This window comes from Etheostoma cragini, chromosome 1 (genome assembly GCF_013103735.1).
Source record: "Etheostoma cragini isolate CJK2018 chromosome 1, CSU_Ecrag_1.0, whole genome shotgun sequence".
Lineage (NCBI taxonomy): Eukaryota > Metazoa > Chordata > Actinopteri > Perciformes > Percidae > Etheostoma > Etheostoma cragini.
Genome location: NC_048407.1, coordinates 16,078,708 through 16,095,884, shown reverse-complemented (window position 1 = coordinate 16,095,884; position 17,177 = coordinate 16,078,708). Strand labels below are relative to the sequence as shown.

The 17,177-nt window shown below is 38.8% G+C and overlaps 3 protein-coding genes across 3 annotated transcripts in view; 2 read left to right on the top strand and 1 right to left on the bottom strand.

The window, feature by feature from the left end:
• Positions 1-115: 115 nt before the first annotated feature.
• LOC117950991 (proteolipid protein 2) lies at positions 116-1,608 on the top strand. Its single transcript, XM_034882459.1, has 4 exons — positions 116-272; positions 620-775; positions 873-968; positions 1,345-1,608. Exons 1-4 carry the CDS (start codon positions 183-185, stop codon positions 1,453-1,455), a joined length of 453 nt encoding a protein of 150 aa, XP_034738350.1. The 5' UTR covers positions 116-182; the 3' UTR covers positions 1,456-1,608.
• Positions 1,609-1,750: 142 nt separating this feature from the next.
• Positions 1,751-10,263, top strand: cmtm3 (CKLF-like MARVEL transmembrane domain containing 3). Its single transcript, XM_034882447.1, has 5 exons — positions 1,751-2,087; positions 6,723-6,878; positions 7,016-7,111; positions 7,275-7,395; positions 8,440-10,263. The coding sequence occupies exons 1-5, from the start codon at positions 1,971-1,973 to the stop codon at positions 8,466-8,468; spliced, it is 519 nt and encodes a 172-aa protein (XP_034738338.1). The 5' UTR covers positions 1,751-1,970; the 3' UTR covers positions 8,469-10,263.
• A 1,153-nt stretch (positions 10,264-11,416) lies between these two features.
• Positions 11,417-17,177, bottom strand: part of cmtm4 (CKLF-like MARVEL transmembrane domain containing 4) — a 19,200-nt gene continuing 13,439 nt past the window's right edge. The window contains exons 3-4 of the mRNA XM_034882416.1: positions 13,323-13,421; positions 11,417-12,762 (exon numbers count right to left, since the gene is read on the bottom strand). Coding sequence (XP_034738307.1) covers positions 12,598-12,762; positions 13,323-13,421 — 264 coding nt within the window. The 3' untranslated portion in view covers positions 11,417-12,597. The remainder of the gene's footprint in view (positions 12,763-13,322; positions 13,422-17,177) is intronic.

Below are 17,177 nucleotides of genomic sequence, written 5' to 3'. Positions count from 1 at the left end.
ACACATTACGCAGGGTAAGTCTTGTTTAACTTTTTCAGTAGTAGTGCCGAGTAGCACTGGTGTGAAAATTATGCACATATTCTTACTAACAGTCATTTCCTAAACACTACAGCTGAAAGGAAATCGCTTGTTTCAGGAAACTGACAGAGTGAGCTGTCTTTCGCAAATGAACTCATACCATCATGTCAGAGGAGTATAATAGAACAACAACCATGGAGGTGGACAAGGCTTTTATCAAATCCAAGAGGGGGATCCTGAAAGTAGCAGAGATGGTGAGAAAACCTGCACATCACCAAAAGTCTGAAATTCTTTCTGCAACAAGAGTACCTATAGAGCTTAGATGTGCCCTGTACACATTACGTACGCTGTTACCCTTTAGACGAGGCAATAACAGTCACAAAGTTAATGTGATGTGGAAACATTAGCGGAGACTAAGTTCCTCTTTTTCTGCATAAACTGGGATGTGAAACATGTTGTATGAAGGAAGGTAATGAGTGAATCACAAGACTTGATGTGCTGGTCTCTGCCCAAGTTTAAGTGCACAAAGTTTTTAGAACTACAATTTTCTATTATTGCATTAACCATGATTCTGTCTGTTGTGTCTCTGTCTCTGCTTTAGGTAACTCTGCTTGTGGCATTTGTGTGTTTCGCTGTAGCCTCCACACCAAAGTACATTGCAGCCACTGTGTTGGAGTTTCTGCTCACTTCCCTCCTTTTGGTGCTGTATGTGTTGAAACTCAACAAAAGGCTGACTTTCTTCTTTTGGCCTCTCATTGTAGGTGATGTTTTACAACACATGCAAGTTTTAGCCAATACTATACATGTGCTGTTTTTAAAGTTCTTAAGTTCTTTGTTCTTTTCTTTTTTTTTAGGATGTTTTTAATTCAGTGTTTGCCGCGGTCTATTTTATTGTCTTAAGCCTGATGGCAGTGACTACATACACTGTCACAGGCACACTGGTTGGAGGGGTGAGACATATTTCTTTTTCTTTAATCTATAATGGCAAGCCCATGTTTATATGTGGATTCAAGCTTAACCGTATACTGTGGTGTAACCCAACAATATGAAGCATGAAGATGTAGCCCCCCCCCCCCCTCTCTCTCTCTCTCTCTCTCTCTCTCTCTCTCCACTTACTCACTCACACATACACACACAGAAACTTACATTTATTTCCTGACCACAACCACAACCTGCCTAACCCTAACCTTCACCACTAACCCGAAAATCTACTTTTCCCCAATTACACACATGCATAGTCCTCAATTAACTGATCTTTAATCTGACCGTGGATGTGTTAACATGTATAGTGATGCATTTATTTTGAAAACTGCTCTTTATTTGCAGATAGTTGGCTTAATGTCAGCTGGGCTGCTGTGTGTGGACAGCTACATGCTTTTCAAAAACATCACATTCAACAATCGAAGAAGTGAAGCCCAGCATCAAGACCACCAATGACTACATGAAACTATTACAATATACTTTGTGAGCATTAACAGGTTCAAATCCACACCACTGATTAATTTACTTTAAAGTTATTGTAAGGTTTTATCCTACAATGATTCAGAGTCCCAGTGTTGTTAGTGTCCCAGCATATCTAACATTCCAACTGTATTTAAATTGGTGCTGTAACGGATTTTTGAAAGATGTTTTTCGATATTTTAAATACAACAAATATTAATAAAGATTTGTTTTCTTTTCCTTGTGACCTCATGAGTTGGATTGCTTTTTTCACTATGTGGCTCAGGATTTTATTGTATGCAGGGGCATCGTATTTCACATCTGGAGAAAGCAGATGCTGCTCTTTTTGGGAAGCTCGTGCTGCGTTTCCGCGCTGTCATTGTTTCCGTTTCCACCTCCGAAAAGCCTCACGCCTCCATATATCTTTTTGTTTTGCCTTGAATCCGTTACGTTACGTGGTTACTGCTTTCTGAAGTTTGAGAAAAGTTGAAAACTTTAATTTTTTTCCAGCCATGGGGGACATCGAGGCTCCCAACTCGAATCGGCCGCGGCAGAATGTCCTTCTCTCTGTTCTTCCGAGCAAAGAGTTCGCCTCCTCTAGGAAAGGAATGCTGCTTATTGCTGAAGTGGTAAGAAACTACGAGAGGGATAACTTCTGAAACAAATAAAACTCTTACTGTGCCATAGTTTTCGCCAAATGCTCACAACAGTCAAACCGCGCTGCGTTTTGGATACTTGTACTTTGCAGTGTTCTAAGAGTTTTATGGAAGCTGAAGGCAGCAATGTGCTGCTTTAACGCACATTTAGAAATAACTCTGTCATTTTGAATATGGGTCAGTCAGTTTCCGTCACAATGTTTCCATTTGTAAAGGGAGGAGCATTGAGGATTTGTTGCAACTACTAGGTAAACTGCACACAGACCACTCTAACCATTTTGTTCATGGCAAAGAGTCATCTGTGCTGTCATGGGATCAAGCTAAATAACGGTCTAAACTTCTTTCAGACTCCCAATCATCAATTAAATCGGCTAATATTAAAGTTCGTAGAGAAGTAATTACTAGTAATTGACTGTTCAAGTGGATTTTAACAAAGTGTGTGTGTGTGTGTGTGTGTGCGCGCGCGTCCGCGTGCGTGTGTGGTTGTAGTGTGATCAGTATCACGCATCTCTTAGAGGAAGGGTCTTCTTGTTATATAAACCCTCACATTTGTGTCATGTGAAAGAGCAGTCTTCAAGCTCACAGTCACATCCTTTGCAGTCCTGATTGTGTGTGAATGCAGAGCTCAGCAACCCCCCTTCCCTCCACTACCACCACCACACACACACACACACACACACACACACACACACACACACACACACACACACTACAACCTCTTTACAGATACTCAACAATGTGACTGTGATCTTCACCCCGAGGCTAAAATGCTTCTGCATAATTAAACTAAAAGCCCTTTGGCCTCTACTGACACTAGACAGCCGCAGTGTGTCCCACTTTGTGTTTAAACTTGCATTGAGTGGTAAGACTATAGGACAGGGATATACTCACAGACAGGGTGTCAGACCTAACATCTGCAATGTAATACAAGTTATTTTAAGGGTCAGTTTAAATACAAAATGAGGAAAACATTTTTAGCTATTATAGTATCTAGTCATGCTAATGTTGGGTTCAGTATGGTAAACTCTGACAGTTAATACATGTCTCATGGCAGTGTTAAATGAGCCCACAGTCACTGAACTCTACTTTTGGAGTGAACGCAGACTGTAGCTTTTCCATTCATGGGCGTATTAGTCAGACACAGATCCTGCTGAGCATGCATTATTATACACAGTGTGTGGGAGAGCACTGTGTATTTCTCATTAGGATTCTTCTCAGTCTCCGCCAACAGCAGGCCCGGTAAGGACTATGAAATCACAGGGTGTAAACTTAATGTGCTGAAAAAAAAGATTTTTGTAGCATTTGAAAAATTTTCAAAATGCAAACAAGCTGTTAAGGGGTAGTCTGGATACAACCAGACCAAGCCAAGCTCAACAGATTTGAGATTGAGCATTGGTCTGGGGAGTCTGCTCTAAACCTGTTGGAGTCGTGATTCACTCGGATCTCTTACCCAAGTCTTTAAATTGACTCAAAAATTGCAAGTCTCTAGTATCATTAACCCGGATCAGTTGAGTCCTACTTCGACTCAATCTAAAATGATAAAAGCGCCGCACACAAACCTCTTGCAACATTAGCTCCTACTATTCCTAGCCATCTTAGCTGCAAACAGCTTTATAACTTACAATTTTGTTGGCAACAACAACTCCACAAGTTAGCTCAAGCAACTGAATGAGCACAGAGACAGTCCGACCCGCAGATTTAGAGCCGGAAGCTCGCAGACCAAGGGAGTCACTCCAGAACTCACAAGCCCTTGTCGATGCTCGCGCGAGTCAGTCTATCCCATGAATCAGCCGGCTACGTTGTCATGAGTGGAGCCAGTGAAGTCTCTCCTCGAGGTTAGAGTAAAGCAAATCAACTACAAAAAACATTCTTTTACTTCTGAAATAACATACAATGTTGTGCACGTTGCCTAGTTAGGCCTACTGTAGGTTTGGTGTGTAATTGTAGTATGTTAAAATGCAATTAGGTCGAGCAGATCAGTTTTTATTTTTTTTATTCATGAAAGTTACAGTGCAGGATAACAAATTAAACATTAAAGAAATGAACAACCATTTAAAGAAAGGCGACATAAAAAAGAAAGGTCTTCAGCCTTAATTTAAAAGAACTGAGAGTTACAGCGGATCTGTAGTTTTCTGGAAGTTTGTTCCAGATATGTGGAGTATAGAAACTGAACGCTGCTTCCCCCTGTTTAGTTCTGACTCTGGGGTCAGCAAGCATACCTGTCCCAGATGACCTGAGAGGTCTGGGGGGGTCATAGTGTAGTAGCAGATTATAAATGTATTTTTGGACCTAAACCGTTTAGTGATTTATAAACTAACAAAAGTAAACTGAAATAAATTATTTGAGGCACAGGAAGCCAGTGTAAAGACTTCAGAACTGGAGTGATGTGATCCAGTCTCTTGGTCTTAGTGAGCACTCGAGCAGCAGCGTTCTGAATCAGCTGCAACTGTCTGATTGATTTTTTAGGGAGACCTGTAAAGACATCGTTACAGTAGTCAAGTCTACTGAAGAGCAAAGCATGGACACGTTTTTCTAAATCCTGTTGACACATAAGTCCTTTAACTCTTGATAAATTCTTAAGCTAATAATAGTCTGACTTTATATTTGTCTTAATGTGGCTGTTAAAATTTAAGTCAGAGTCCATGACTACACCAAGAATTCTGGCTTTGTCTGTTGTTTGTAACGTTGTTGGAAGCTGAGCGCAGACTTTTAATTGTTCCTCTTTTGCTCCCAAAAAAACACCTGAGTTTTTCTTTCATTTAATTTCAGAAAGTTCTGACACATCCTGCCGTTAATTTGTTCGATGCACTTAGTCAGTTCTTGTATTGGACTATAGTCCCCTGGTGATAAGGTCATGTAAATTTGTTTGTTGTCCGCATAACTATGGTAACTTATTTTGTTGTTTTCCATAATCTGAGCCAGTGGAAGCATGTAGATGTTAAACAGAACAGGCCCCAGAATAGAGCCTTGGGGAACTCTTCACAGCATATCTGCATGATCAGATGCAAAATTACCTATTGACACAAAGTAGTGCCAATTCTTTAAGTATGATTCAAACCAGTTTAGCACTGAGCCAGAAAGGCCAACCCAGTTTTCCAATCAGTCCAGTAATATGTCATGGTCGACAGTGTCAAATGCAGCCCTGAGATCAAGTAATACTAAGACTGAAATTTTGCTACTATCTGCGTTTAGGTGGATGTCTTTAAATACTTTGACAAGAGCAATCTCAGTGCTGGTATGGTCGGAAACCAGACTGAAGGGTATCAAAACTGTTGTTTAGTGACAAGAAATGGTTTAGTTGTTGAAAAAAGCTATTTCCCGAAACCTTAAAAGGAACTGGGTTTGCCAGGCCTAGTCTGCTCTGTATTTTCTCTGCACAAGCGGCGTGACCAACAGGCATAGTTCAAAGGACTCTGTATGCAATTGAATAGTCCTTCAACCAATCAGACAAACAAACCAGGTGATGTAGAAGCGACAGCGGCTTCAAGATTGCTGTGCATTGGTTGCGTCCTGTGGCCTTTATGTTGACTATAAACAAGAAGCTTGGTTGCTTCTTAATCGTCATTGTGTTAAATCCACCAATACTGTGCTAGGTAGATGAGCCAGTTTGTGATTGGTTCCCGCAAAATTGTGAACTGAAGCAAGAGAATTAAACGTGCAGGTTTCCAGACCAGGCTACAGGGCAAAATCAAATTGCAGACTTTATTCTCCAAAAGCAAACATGCCTGAGGATCTACTGAGGAACTCACAGGAATGCTTCTACAATTAACCTGGAGCTGTTTTATGTCTTACTACAGAGACATCTTAAAGATCCCTGACAGGATGCTGCTCAGTAGCAGCATTTGTAAGTAACAGCAGCTGCAGCAGTTTGGGTTCAGTCGGGGTTGTTTCTAACCTCAGGCCAGTGTACTGTAAGAGGACTGACTGAGACTAAGACAAAATGGCCGTCCCTGTCTGAGATTTCAGTGTCTGGGCATGCTTTCATTTGTGCTGATATAACCTGTCCAGCACATTAAGGGTCGAGCGTCAAACACATGGCAGGCTCATGTACATGCAGTGTATCTAAAAAGTATTTCTGATTCTGATTCTAACTATACATGTTGCAAACACAGTACACATCGGCCTCTTTCATTTCAACAGCTTTGTGTTTGTGGGTGCACTTGTAAAAGCATGTTTGTGTGTGAGAGAGAGAATGAGAGGGATTCAGTGTAACAGTGTACAGGCCTGTGTGAATAAACTTTGTCATTTAACCAGCTGTATCTCCTTACAGAAAGTGGGCCCAATGCTGTAATTCAAACAGATTTACAGCTTCAGGACAGCATAACTTTATCTCAAAGGGAGAAGATCAAAGAAGATTCAGTTTCATTTTATTTTTCAGTTGGGTTTAAAATGTGAATTTGCTTTTAGGTTCAAGCAGCTCACTTAGAAATAGATAAAAAATGCATACATACATGCATACGTACATACTATACATACATACATACATACATTCAAGACAGAATGTATGTGCTTGTTCAATGTCTTTTGCTCGAGGCTTTTTACTTAATATGTTCATTGATCTAAACATGTCACTTGTTTTTCTCTCTTTATTTTTAATCGTCTCTTTAGGCGCTGTCCTTTATATCATTTGTGTGTTTCGCGGCATCCACAGCAGCAGCCTTTGTGACAGTCCCCTTGTTGGAGTTCCTGGCGGCTCTCTTCTTGTTGTTCGCTTACACCACCAAATTCAATGAGAGGTTTAAAGGCTTCCTCTGGCCTCTTATGGTGAGAGCATTTGTAAAACTCTACAGTGGCATGCTGTTGTACTTGAGAGTCTTCCAGTGCTAAAAGTAGAGAATAGTGCAGTAGTACAAAGTTTCATCAAGGTTTTTCCACTGAATCATCCTTCTTTTCTCTCAAAGGATTTCATGAGATGTGTGACCGCCTCCATTATCTTCTTCATCATCTCAATAATTGCAGTGTCCAAATATGGGGACGGTTCTTCTAAGGCTGCTGGGGTAAAGTCAACGTTTGCTGTCTGCTATCTCATTATAGCCTATATTGCCATTATTTATTCATCACAAGTGCATGCAGCTCACTTTGCCTTTGTCCAATAATCTCGGTTCATATTTCACCTGTAGTTTGTCACTGTGTTGATTACAAATGTCTTTCTTTTCACAGATATTTGGGTTCATTGCCACCATTGTTTTTGCTTTAGATTTTTACCTAATTTTCAATGAGCTGGCCACTTTCCTGAAGCAAGGCGGAGGGGAGTCCAATGAGGAGCCATCAAGACAGCAAGGTAATACCCCAAATGAAAATCTGATATAAGACCAAATATAACATGTATAATACTGTAAATGAAATATGATCTATTTTTTTACGTATGGACTTTCTTTATTTAAACATATGGCTATAAATTACTTTTTTTTAGCCACGTACGATATGATTTACTACGTGGGTATGTAGATGGGTAGGTAGGTAGGTGGTTGGGTAGGTAGGAGGGTAGGTAGGTAGGTAGGAGGGTAGGTAGGTAGGTAGGAGGGTAGGTAGGTAGGTAGTTTTTACAGTTTGCACTGTTTGTACACAACTGGACTTCTAGCTTATCTCTGGGAAGATTTTTCTATTTTTAACGAGTTATTTTTTGTGCTATTAGATGTCACAAATGAGATCCGTCAACTAAATTTACATTGTGACATTGGTGGTGTCACAAGTTTCAGAGAGGGATATTTTAAGACCTCAGTGAATAAAATTGAAACTATCTGCATTTTTGGATACGACTAGAGGGAAGCGAGTATGCATTTTGTGATGTGGGTGAACCTACACTTTGAACAACAAAGATTTACTGCATGAAACTACACAAAGTTTTAACTTTGTGTAGTTTCAATGATAGATAGATAGATAGATAGATATTGCCATTTGTACAGGGTGTACATGTGCATCGGAATATATGCATATATGTATAAATATATGTAATATGTATAAAGTATAAGAACAATATAAAGACAAAACAGCTGTTAAATACATAAAGTTAAACTTGGACATACACTGTATAAAAACGACTTGTGAATATAGATATTATTAATGTAATTGGTTCAGATTTTTCACATTACTATTGCACACAGAACACATAATATTGCAGTGGAAACACACCTTGTACCTTGTAAAATAGACCCCATAAACGTTTTGTGCAATATCATGACTCAACCTCAGATAATTTAAGCAATCATGCCATCCTCCCATTGTTTCAAAGATGGTAATGTCTTAAAGTGCTCCCTTTTATCAGTATTTGTCAGTATGTTTGCCAAAATCTGACTTACTTATCAATATTAACTTTGTTTTGTAGATGAGTTTTCAGACTCGGATTCGGACTGAGACCACAGACCAGCACCACAAGGAGATCTTCCCTAGCTGACATGTCTGATCATATAAAACAACACATTTCCACCGCTGAGCTATCATCTGCAAAGATGTAGACGTCTTTTATTATGTCACAAGTTTACATGAATACTATGTACAGTAGAAATCACACAAAGGTTGCATTATTGGTTGGTTAAACACATGCATTCATTGGTAGTTGAGGGACTTTCTCGCTACAGTCTCCTAGAGCCAAGGAAAGGGGACCAGACCCTGTCCACTTCTTCTGTTGAGCATCCAATGGTAGAAATGTATTTATGTCAAGACATTCAGGACACAAGTCTAAACCGATGTGTCAAATATGTTTAAATTACATTGCAAGTAGTTTTTTAAATAATGCTTTGATGGTAATATCCAGTGTCGGAGATGACTTGTGAAAAATATAAATGCCAACCTGATACTTAAATAATTGTAAAGCTGTGAAATTGTTCTTAAAAGCTGTTTGTACGATCTACAAGTGGGAGCATGTCTCTAAATCTCAAATAATGACTAATAATGACATTTATTTCTTCGTATTATTCTATTTACAGACATATTAAACTACAACACTAAATGAATATCCTTAGTGAATAAATGTTTAGGAGTACTAATAATGAAGTAGGTGGGTGGAGCATCATCTTCATCATCATTTTTTAATTTTACAGTATTACTAAAAAAAACGTATGTACAATATATAGAATATTGGTTGCAGGTTGGCTGGTTACAACCTCTGTCCAATTGTCTAAAAACTACAAGCGTGTATTTTCATAATTTGAGGATAATGTTTGTTTATCTACCTTTTAATTTGACTTTTGGGTCAGCAGCGTTCCTGTGGCGTTATGTAGTGCATGGCATCTTCTGGGTCATTACGTTGTTTTTATGTCCCAAAATGTTAAAGTAGGTAAACATTTTCAAACACTTTCTACTAACCCAAAATTCGAGACTCTCCTCTTATGTGTCAGTTTGTTTGCTGTATGTGCTTCTTGCAACCTGTGTTTAAATCACTGTGCATTGAAGCCACTAAATACCTTATTATTTTGTTCTATACTATATGTGAATCTTTTGTATGTATTGAAAAGCATCCATGCTTATTGGTTGTGCCTTCACCTGTTTTTGCATGTATGTTTGAGTCTGCAGTTCTTCCACTGCCACTACTGAAGAACTAGATGCACTAGAACGCCACAGTGACTGTTATTTGTGTTCACACTGCTTTACTTTGTGTTACAACAGCACTGTGAATTGAAAATGGATGAATTAATGTCTGTTCAGAGCAATTGGCATAATAGTTAAGAAAAAGAAAAATACTACCACTGGTTGCAATTCTATGCAATAATTATTCACCATTGTGCTTTTTATGGGAGAGTTTGATAGTTTGTTACTTCTGGTTGGTTCGTTAAGATTTAGTTTAAATGGCGCTCAGGCAGAAATATGCAAAAGTCGTTAATAAATTAAGACTAAAATTGAGAAATAGTTTCTAATGCCATCTGAGAGCTTTATGTGCACAAATGTGCCATGGAAGGAATTCTTTAGTTCATCTACAAAATTCAATACCAAATCTGGGGAGGCATGGTTTTTACTGGATAGCTCCAAAACTCCCCTATACCCCTTTGCCAAAAAATAAAATAAAAAAATAAATCCCAATTAAGATGAACACAGCATCGTTTTATAAATGAGTGCCTCTTGCTGAACTATTGCTGGTGGGGTATCAAGTTTTTTTTTTTTACTGTTTTGTGCAAAAAATGTTGAATAAACGAATAAAAAGAGCTAATTTCAATAATCTCCAAATCACTTTATTTGAATTGTCACTAAACAAAACAGCTAAGTACAGCTCCATGCTGTTCAAGACAGCACACAGAATCAAATGGAAACAGTAGAACATCTCACCTCTAATTTCATTCAAACGGTCACTGATCATGTTTGCTGTTTAAACCACTATCTGGAAACTAGTGGAAAGCATTCTTCTTTTCCCCATAAATAGAGTGGTTCATAACATAATGTAGCAAAAAGTTGTATATAGAGCACTGCAGCTTGATAGTTTGATGATATGAGATATGATGGACAGTTTATATTATCAAAAGCATAATGCACTTGCATGATTGTGTTTTAAAGTTTGCTGTACAAATGTTTATGTCAACATTTTTACATCATACTCAGAAACAAGTCCATCAATGTAAGAAAAAAAAAGCTGAATCACAAATATGATTGTCTGTTCATAATAGTACTTTGGTCACCAATCCAAGAGAAATAGCAGTTGTACATGATTTAAGTTATGAAAAACATGAGAAAAGCCTGATTAATCAAGCTTCTGTATAGTGTGAAAACCTTTGGGTCTGTTAAAGAAGCCATAGTTTTTATTTTTCATTTCAACCCACGTTCAAAAACATTTATGGTCCTTCTCTTATACACACACACACACACACACACTACTGTAGTTATCTGGCCGTACAGTCCTTTGAAGGAATATATTTTAAATGACGACCAGGAGATGGAGCCATAGAGTCAGATAGTCAGTCAGACAATGCACAAACTCCCAAAGCTAATATACATAAAGGTCTCAAACAACATAGAAGACACACACATGTGTAACTGTAGTGTAATTCCAATACATTAGAGCAATGTAACACACCAACAATTAAGTTGACATTTCTTCCTTCATCATAAAAAGCAAATTTGTGATGTATTTATGATTCAGCAGAGTTACATTGTCCGAACAGAAAAAAACATTGAAGAAATGACATCTGTTTTGCGTTCTGTATGCATGAGCCTTATAACAGATGCAATGTTGAATGATAGAGGTTTCATAATACATGAATTGTGATAATATACTGTACATAAATATGCAGAAATTTGAATACAACCAAATAGAGTGAAAGCTGTGCCGTATTTCCATCCCACCGACTTCACCTTCACTTGACTCTTCCTTTTTAAATTCATTTTATCAGTTAATTTCCATTCTTTATGATAGTCCTATCATGTCTGGTTATTAGGAAGGCCTTGAGATTTACATCGTTGAACCAAGGCAACCTGTGATTTTATTTCAAATGTTTTTTTTAGAATCAAAGATAAAAGGAGTGTGTCAATACCTGAGATACAGTCTAAGGGCTAAAGGGCATCTACTGATGTCATAATAAATCTCACTGATGTATCATCAACATTTGTGTAACCTGAAGCCTTGGATACAGTATGTGCAAAGATAACACGACACCAATTACGATCATTGCGTGATACAACCTACTCCTGTCTCACAGTGTTGACCTAACAGACCACGAAATTAAAATCTTAGGAATGCTAGTGTGATTATCTTTTGAATAGTTTATACACAACCTGGGATAGAAAATACATGTTTACATTGGTCTCATTATTGTGGCAAATCCATTGGATGCGTTTGTGTTGCAAAGAAGATCTCAAAATGTGGACCTTTGTTGGGCTGCCTGTCTTCATTGCAGTTGATGAAGAACAACCCTGTACTGTAACTGTGTAACCGTTGGCAGCAGGGAGATAAACAACAGCAAAGGGTAAAAAACAGGTCAGCATGTGGAATCTTTAGATTCAAATATCTCATGTCAGTTTTGCTCACAGGTCACATTTATTACCACAGATTTCACAGACAACGGCGTGAAATAAGCAAACTGTACAAACCTTTTGAAACTCAACTTCATTCACAGTGAAAAACAAAACTTTCTAAAATCAAAAAGTCACCTACGCCAAAGCAGGAGCTAGTGCAGGAGTAAGGTCAGCCTTTTTTGGGCTCTTTGTGGAAGTCATCATTCATACTGACTTAGAAAGGTACGTTGGTGAAAGCTTTTCACCAACAATACCTTCAATTGTGACTGTAGCTCTTCACGTTACAGTCTTTCCTGTGTTACTGAAGCCAAGATGGCTGATAAACAAAGCCACGGAGCTCATCTGTGGCTATGAAATGAACATTTATTCAGTGGCTGGGCGGGCAGAAAGCACAGCTGAGGGGATGAGAAGTCAAAAGCATGTGGTGAGCTTGAGATGGCCCTTGCACTCAAGACTTGAATGAAATACTGTTCTGAGGGCAGAGTCCATCTTAGTCAGCTGCCGGTAGTGTGGCTTTCCTTTCAGTCTGGTTCTCTGCCAGCACTCATCCAAGTTCAGGTCTTGCCTCCATTTCTCCACGAGATGCCGTGCGTGCTCGCATGTACTCGCTGGTCTGAGCCGGCCCCTGACACCCATTGCCACGGCGCCACCTCCGTACCGCCAGGAAGGTGTTAACTCCATACACACCTGTTACCAGGAAGCCAAAGATCTGCATACAAGTGGAAACAGGAAGTATAATAACAATGTCTGAATGGGAATGGGAAATAAAAGACTAAACGCTTGCACAGCCAACCAGCTCCTGAAATAAATGTTTCAATACAATCTTGATTTAGGCACAAAAATCTGTACAGACTAGTATTAGGCTTAAAAGATTACATGTTTTAATGTGCATGGATGGACACATACAGATAAATTAGGGTCATAGCCACACACACACACAAGGTCTACAATACATGTGCATTAAGGTTTGGCAGTGTTCTGCTCTCTAATCAGATAACATGTGACTCAGATCAGATAGCAACTAGAGTCAGCAGCAGCAGTCAAATAATTCAGGGATCTGGTCAGAACACAGACAACTCAGAACACAGAACCCGGAACAGTTCCTCAGTCTCCTCTGCTCACCCACACATATGATATAAAAAGTAAGATACCTAAATGAGAGTATATTTCTGCCTTGATAGGGAAACGGGTTGACTGATAAAGGTTTGTAAAGATGTCATGTTTTGTGTTTGTATATTTGGGCAAAGGACGATAGTTCTGACTACTCACCACTGCTGCTATTTCGGCTCCAGTGTTGTGGTTGATGCAGGCCAACACAAGAGACGACAAGAGGAAGAAGAAGGTGCTGGCAGTCGTGTTAACCAGGTCCTACAGGTAAGGCACAAAAATAATTGGTTTGTTTGTTTGTTAGTTCTTAACCCTTTAAAGCACTAACGTAGGTAGTAACTACACTGAACAAGGATAAAGTAGGTCATACAACCCCACTTCAAAATATCTGACCTATCCCTTTAACACAACACTTTAATTAAATGCACCTAAAGAACTCAAAGTGATAAGCCTATAACAGCTGCCTTCTGCATTTTACATTTCAATCATTTTCAAGACATTGTTTAAAAGTAATTAAGCAATCATGAAATCTGGAATTTATTACAAATGAATGCTGCGCATAAGTGCAAAAGACCTGCATCAATGTGGATACCAATGTGACAGTTAAAACATTTGAAGCCATTTTGACTCAATTTTAACCCATTTAGTTCTAGGTAGAATATCCTGGATGACATTGTACCATGGTGAACGAACAAAGATTTAGCTCACACTCTTATAACCAGACAGAAAACTTATAACCAGACAGAAAACTGGCTCCTTCACTATGGGTGACAAGCACACATAACTCACTCCATCCCCCGTGGTTTTACTCATGAGGAGAAGGAAAGAGATACTTCCTTTGATGTTTTTCTCTCCTGTTTTCAGCAGTTGAGGCAGTTAGGGAAGGGTTTATAATGAAGTGCTCAGACTGACTGGGGCACAGCCCTCGTGATCAGATGCGTGATTGGGATCATGGCAGACAGGGGTCTCTCATATGACACACAACGCTCATACAATGGTGATGTCACGAACACTAGAACCGACACACTCAGGCACACTCAGCAGCCACTGATCCTGGGGTTAATCAGTATTGAACCCAAACATTTCATGCTAACTGGCACAGTCACTGTACGTACACCAGTGTTATAACCCTTCCCTTTGAGCAAAATCCTAACCTCACCCACTACACACACTCAGATGCACACACTACATAAATTGCTCACAAAACACTAACACACACTCCCATCTCGCCCAACTGGTTAAACAGGAAATGCTGCCTATTCCCATCCCAGTGTTCCTTTTATCAGGACGCAGAAAGGCTACAGCTTTCAGATCCCATTTCCTCTCAAGGACCAGTCAGTTCTGTCCCTACAGTTGACCCTCAGCCTCTCAGCTTCACTCATTTCCCAAATTCAACGTTCGTACTATATATTAGTTGAGTTAAACGTTTTTCCAAAGGAAAGTCTGAGACGGATTGAGCTACTGCTGCCCCCCAAAAATAAATGCCCTCCCTGTTGGGAGATACTGTCAACTACAACTAATGAGAAGAGATGTAATGTGCTTGTAGCAAGCAGTTACATAATATCCTCAGTTAACATAAACCAATAAAGAGTGTACAAAAAACATGTCTGTGCCTTTCTAAACAGGGAACTGTATCACTAAAGCCATCTTTTTGATAGAAACTTCCAGACCAGAATCAGGACTGTATTTTGGGTTTGTGCTTCTGTTTAGGGTTAATCATTTTTGAACACATATTGTATGCTGTTTTATGTTTCTGTTGTGCTCCAAAGAGAGCTAGCAATGCTTATTGGACTGCAACTATGGAAACCCTAGAGGATGCAGCAGAACACTAATTATGAAATATATTCTCTTGACAGTCTAAGCAAGTCCCACAGAGCCAGAGAGGCAGAAAGCTTCATGCCTTCTTGTGTTATGAATCGTTTTGAAAGACAAAGAGATAGTAGGTAATTATTTCATGTCTTTTGTCAGCTTGGGTGGCAAACGTCAACTGTCAAACCTAGAAAGCTTTTATTGGATGCAGCTCGCAGGTAAAGTAAATACAACATGAGCAAAGTGGTCTTTGGTCTGACCTGATGATAGATTAATGACTATAGCTAATAATAACCCCAAACCTCAGCTGTGTGATCCAACTCAGCAGAGACATGTAGATCATTACCAGCAGACTAACAGAGAAACAAGACTGGGAAAAAACCAATCGGGAATTGTAAGCCTTTGCTTGTAATATTATTCTGTACACAGGGATACTACTAAATGGATGATTTATTACTGGTATGTGTGTGTAGTAGGGGTGTAAACAAACATGGACACATTATTTAAATAAGAACAAATAATGCTTTTTGAACAGAAAAAAAACAAACATGCATTAACTGGGATGAGATAATGTCTGTCCCCAGAACAAAACAACCAGAATATACTGTGCACACTGGCAGTGTTTAAACCATTGTTCTACTTTTGAAAAGAGAATAACAACACTAGTACCCCTCTCTCCCTCCCCTTGAGGCTGTGCATGGTCTTCCCTGTGTGTGTCCTCAGGGTCGCACCACCCCTCAGCATGGCGACAGTTATTTTGCTTAGAGAATTATAAAAACAATGCACCGATTGGTCTGCCTGTATCTGTCTCTTTAGACTGTTGTGCAAAGCAAGCTCGTTCACACAAACTAAAACCATGAAGTTAAACTTAATAACTAAAAGTCAACCAGTGACTTTACAACAGGATCCCGAGACTGCATTCATTTCCATGTTTGAGGAGCGGGAAAGGGAGTCAGGACTTGTGTGTTTCCCCCTCTGTGCTGTCAAAGTCATCATTGAGGGTGAATTAGAGGAGAAGGGATCACGTAGCACGTAATTACACGAACAAAACCCTTCTGAGACTCTTGACTGCATTATAAAACAACTTACTCCACAAAGGAGGAATGGCAGTCCATGGTTTAGAGTTTGGGAACAGAAGAAGGCAACAGAAGGGTTAACACTCTAAAATGCTTACTCGTAGTAAAAATCCCAGAGCCTAATAACACTGGAGCAGCTTTGAACTTGATAAACCTAAACAGCGAGGGGTACAGTTCACAACTGTTAAGTGGAACAGAGCTTCATGTGGGTACAGTTTGGAGTCAGGGCAGAGACTGTCAAATCAATCTGTAAGTCTTTCTGTGCTACAGTTTACTCAACAAAAGTGAAAAGTAGAGGGTTTTGTGTGTTGTAAACACAGAATTAGTTGTCCTGCAAATACAATTATTTCTTTACAAAACATGGAAGACTCAATATATTTCTGCACAACAGCATGTTTATATTAATAACAACGAGTCAAACTGCAGCCCAACATCCTTAAAGAACAACTTCCTCTGGGAGTCTAACGGCAACCCACAACCAAACTTACTTCTCTACATGCTTGTGCACACCAATAATAATAATCAGCAGCATTCACAGTATTGTTATCCAATTCTTATTTCTTCAATTTTTTTGAATTGGTTGCCTTTAACTGCTGCAATGTTCAGCTACAAAAACCATTCAAATATCAAAATTTTTGTGGACATTGATATACTATGACTTTTGTTTAGAAATTCTATTCAATTAGTTTTTTGATATACTATGACAACTTTTAGACATACCATACTTACTTTTTTTAATCACTTTGTTCAACATGCTATGCTATGAGTTTTCTCAACAACCTAGTTTATGACATTTTTCAAGTTACTATACATACAGTATAGTACAGACATACTATATAGACCTTTTTATCACTTTTTCAACATACTATACTATGACTTTATAATACATTTTTTTCTATGGCTTTTTATTATTTATGGCAACACAATATACTGACTTTTTATCACTTTCTCAACATACTAGGACTTCTTTCAATATGCTATACTATGACCTTTTATCCTATTTGCAATATACAATACTATCACTTTTTTCAACATACTATATAATGACTATTGCTTTCATATACAGTGGGTACGGAAAGTATTCAGACCCCTTTAAATTTTTCACTCTTTGTTTCATTGCAGCCTTTTTCCA

What these genes read in the sequence shown, in the direction of transcription:
- LOC117950991 (XM_034882459.1), top strand. Translation starts at nt 183, where the DNA reads ATGTCAGAGGAGTATAATAGAACAACAACCATGGAGGTGGACAAGGCT. An exon ending in TCCTGAAAGTAGCAGAGATG is followed by an intron (nt 273 to 619) that starts GTGAGAAAACCT and finishes TCTCTGCTTTAG; the next exon opens with GTAACTCTGCTTGTGGCATT. An exon ending in TCTTCTTTTGGCCTCTCATT is followed by an intron (nt 776 to 872) that starts GTAGGTGATGTT and finishes CTTTTTTTTTAG; the next exon opens with GATGTTTTTAATTCAGTGTT.
- cmtm3 (XM_034882447.1), top strand. Translation starts at nt 1,971, where the DNA reads ATGGGGGACATCGAGGCTCCCAACTCGAATCGGCCGCGGCAGAATGTC. An exon ending in TGCTGCTTATTGCTGAAGTG is followed by an intron (nt 2,088 to 6,722) that starts GTAAGAAACTAC and finishes TCGTCTCTTTAG; the next exon opens with GCGCTGTCCTTTATATCATT. An exon ending in GGAGCCATCAAGACAGCAAG is followed by an intron (nt 7,396 to 8,439) that starts GTAATACCCCAA and finishes TTTGTTTTGTAG; the next exon opens with ATGAGTTTTCAGACTCGGAT.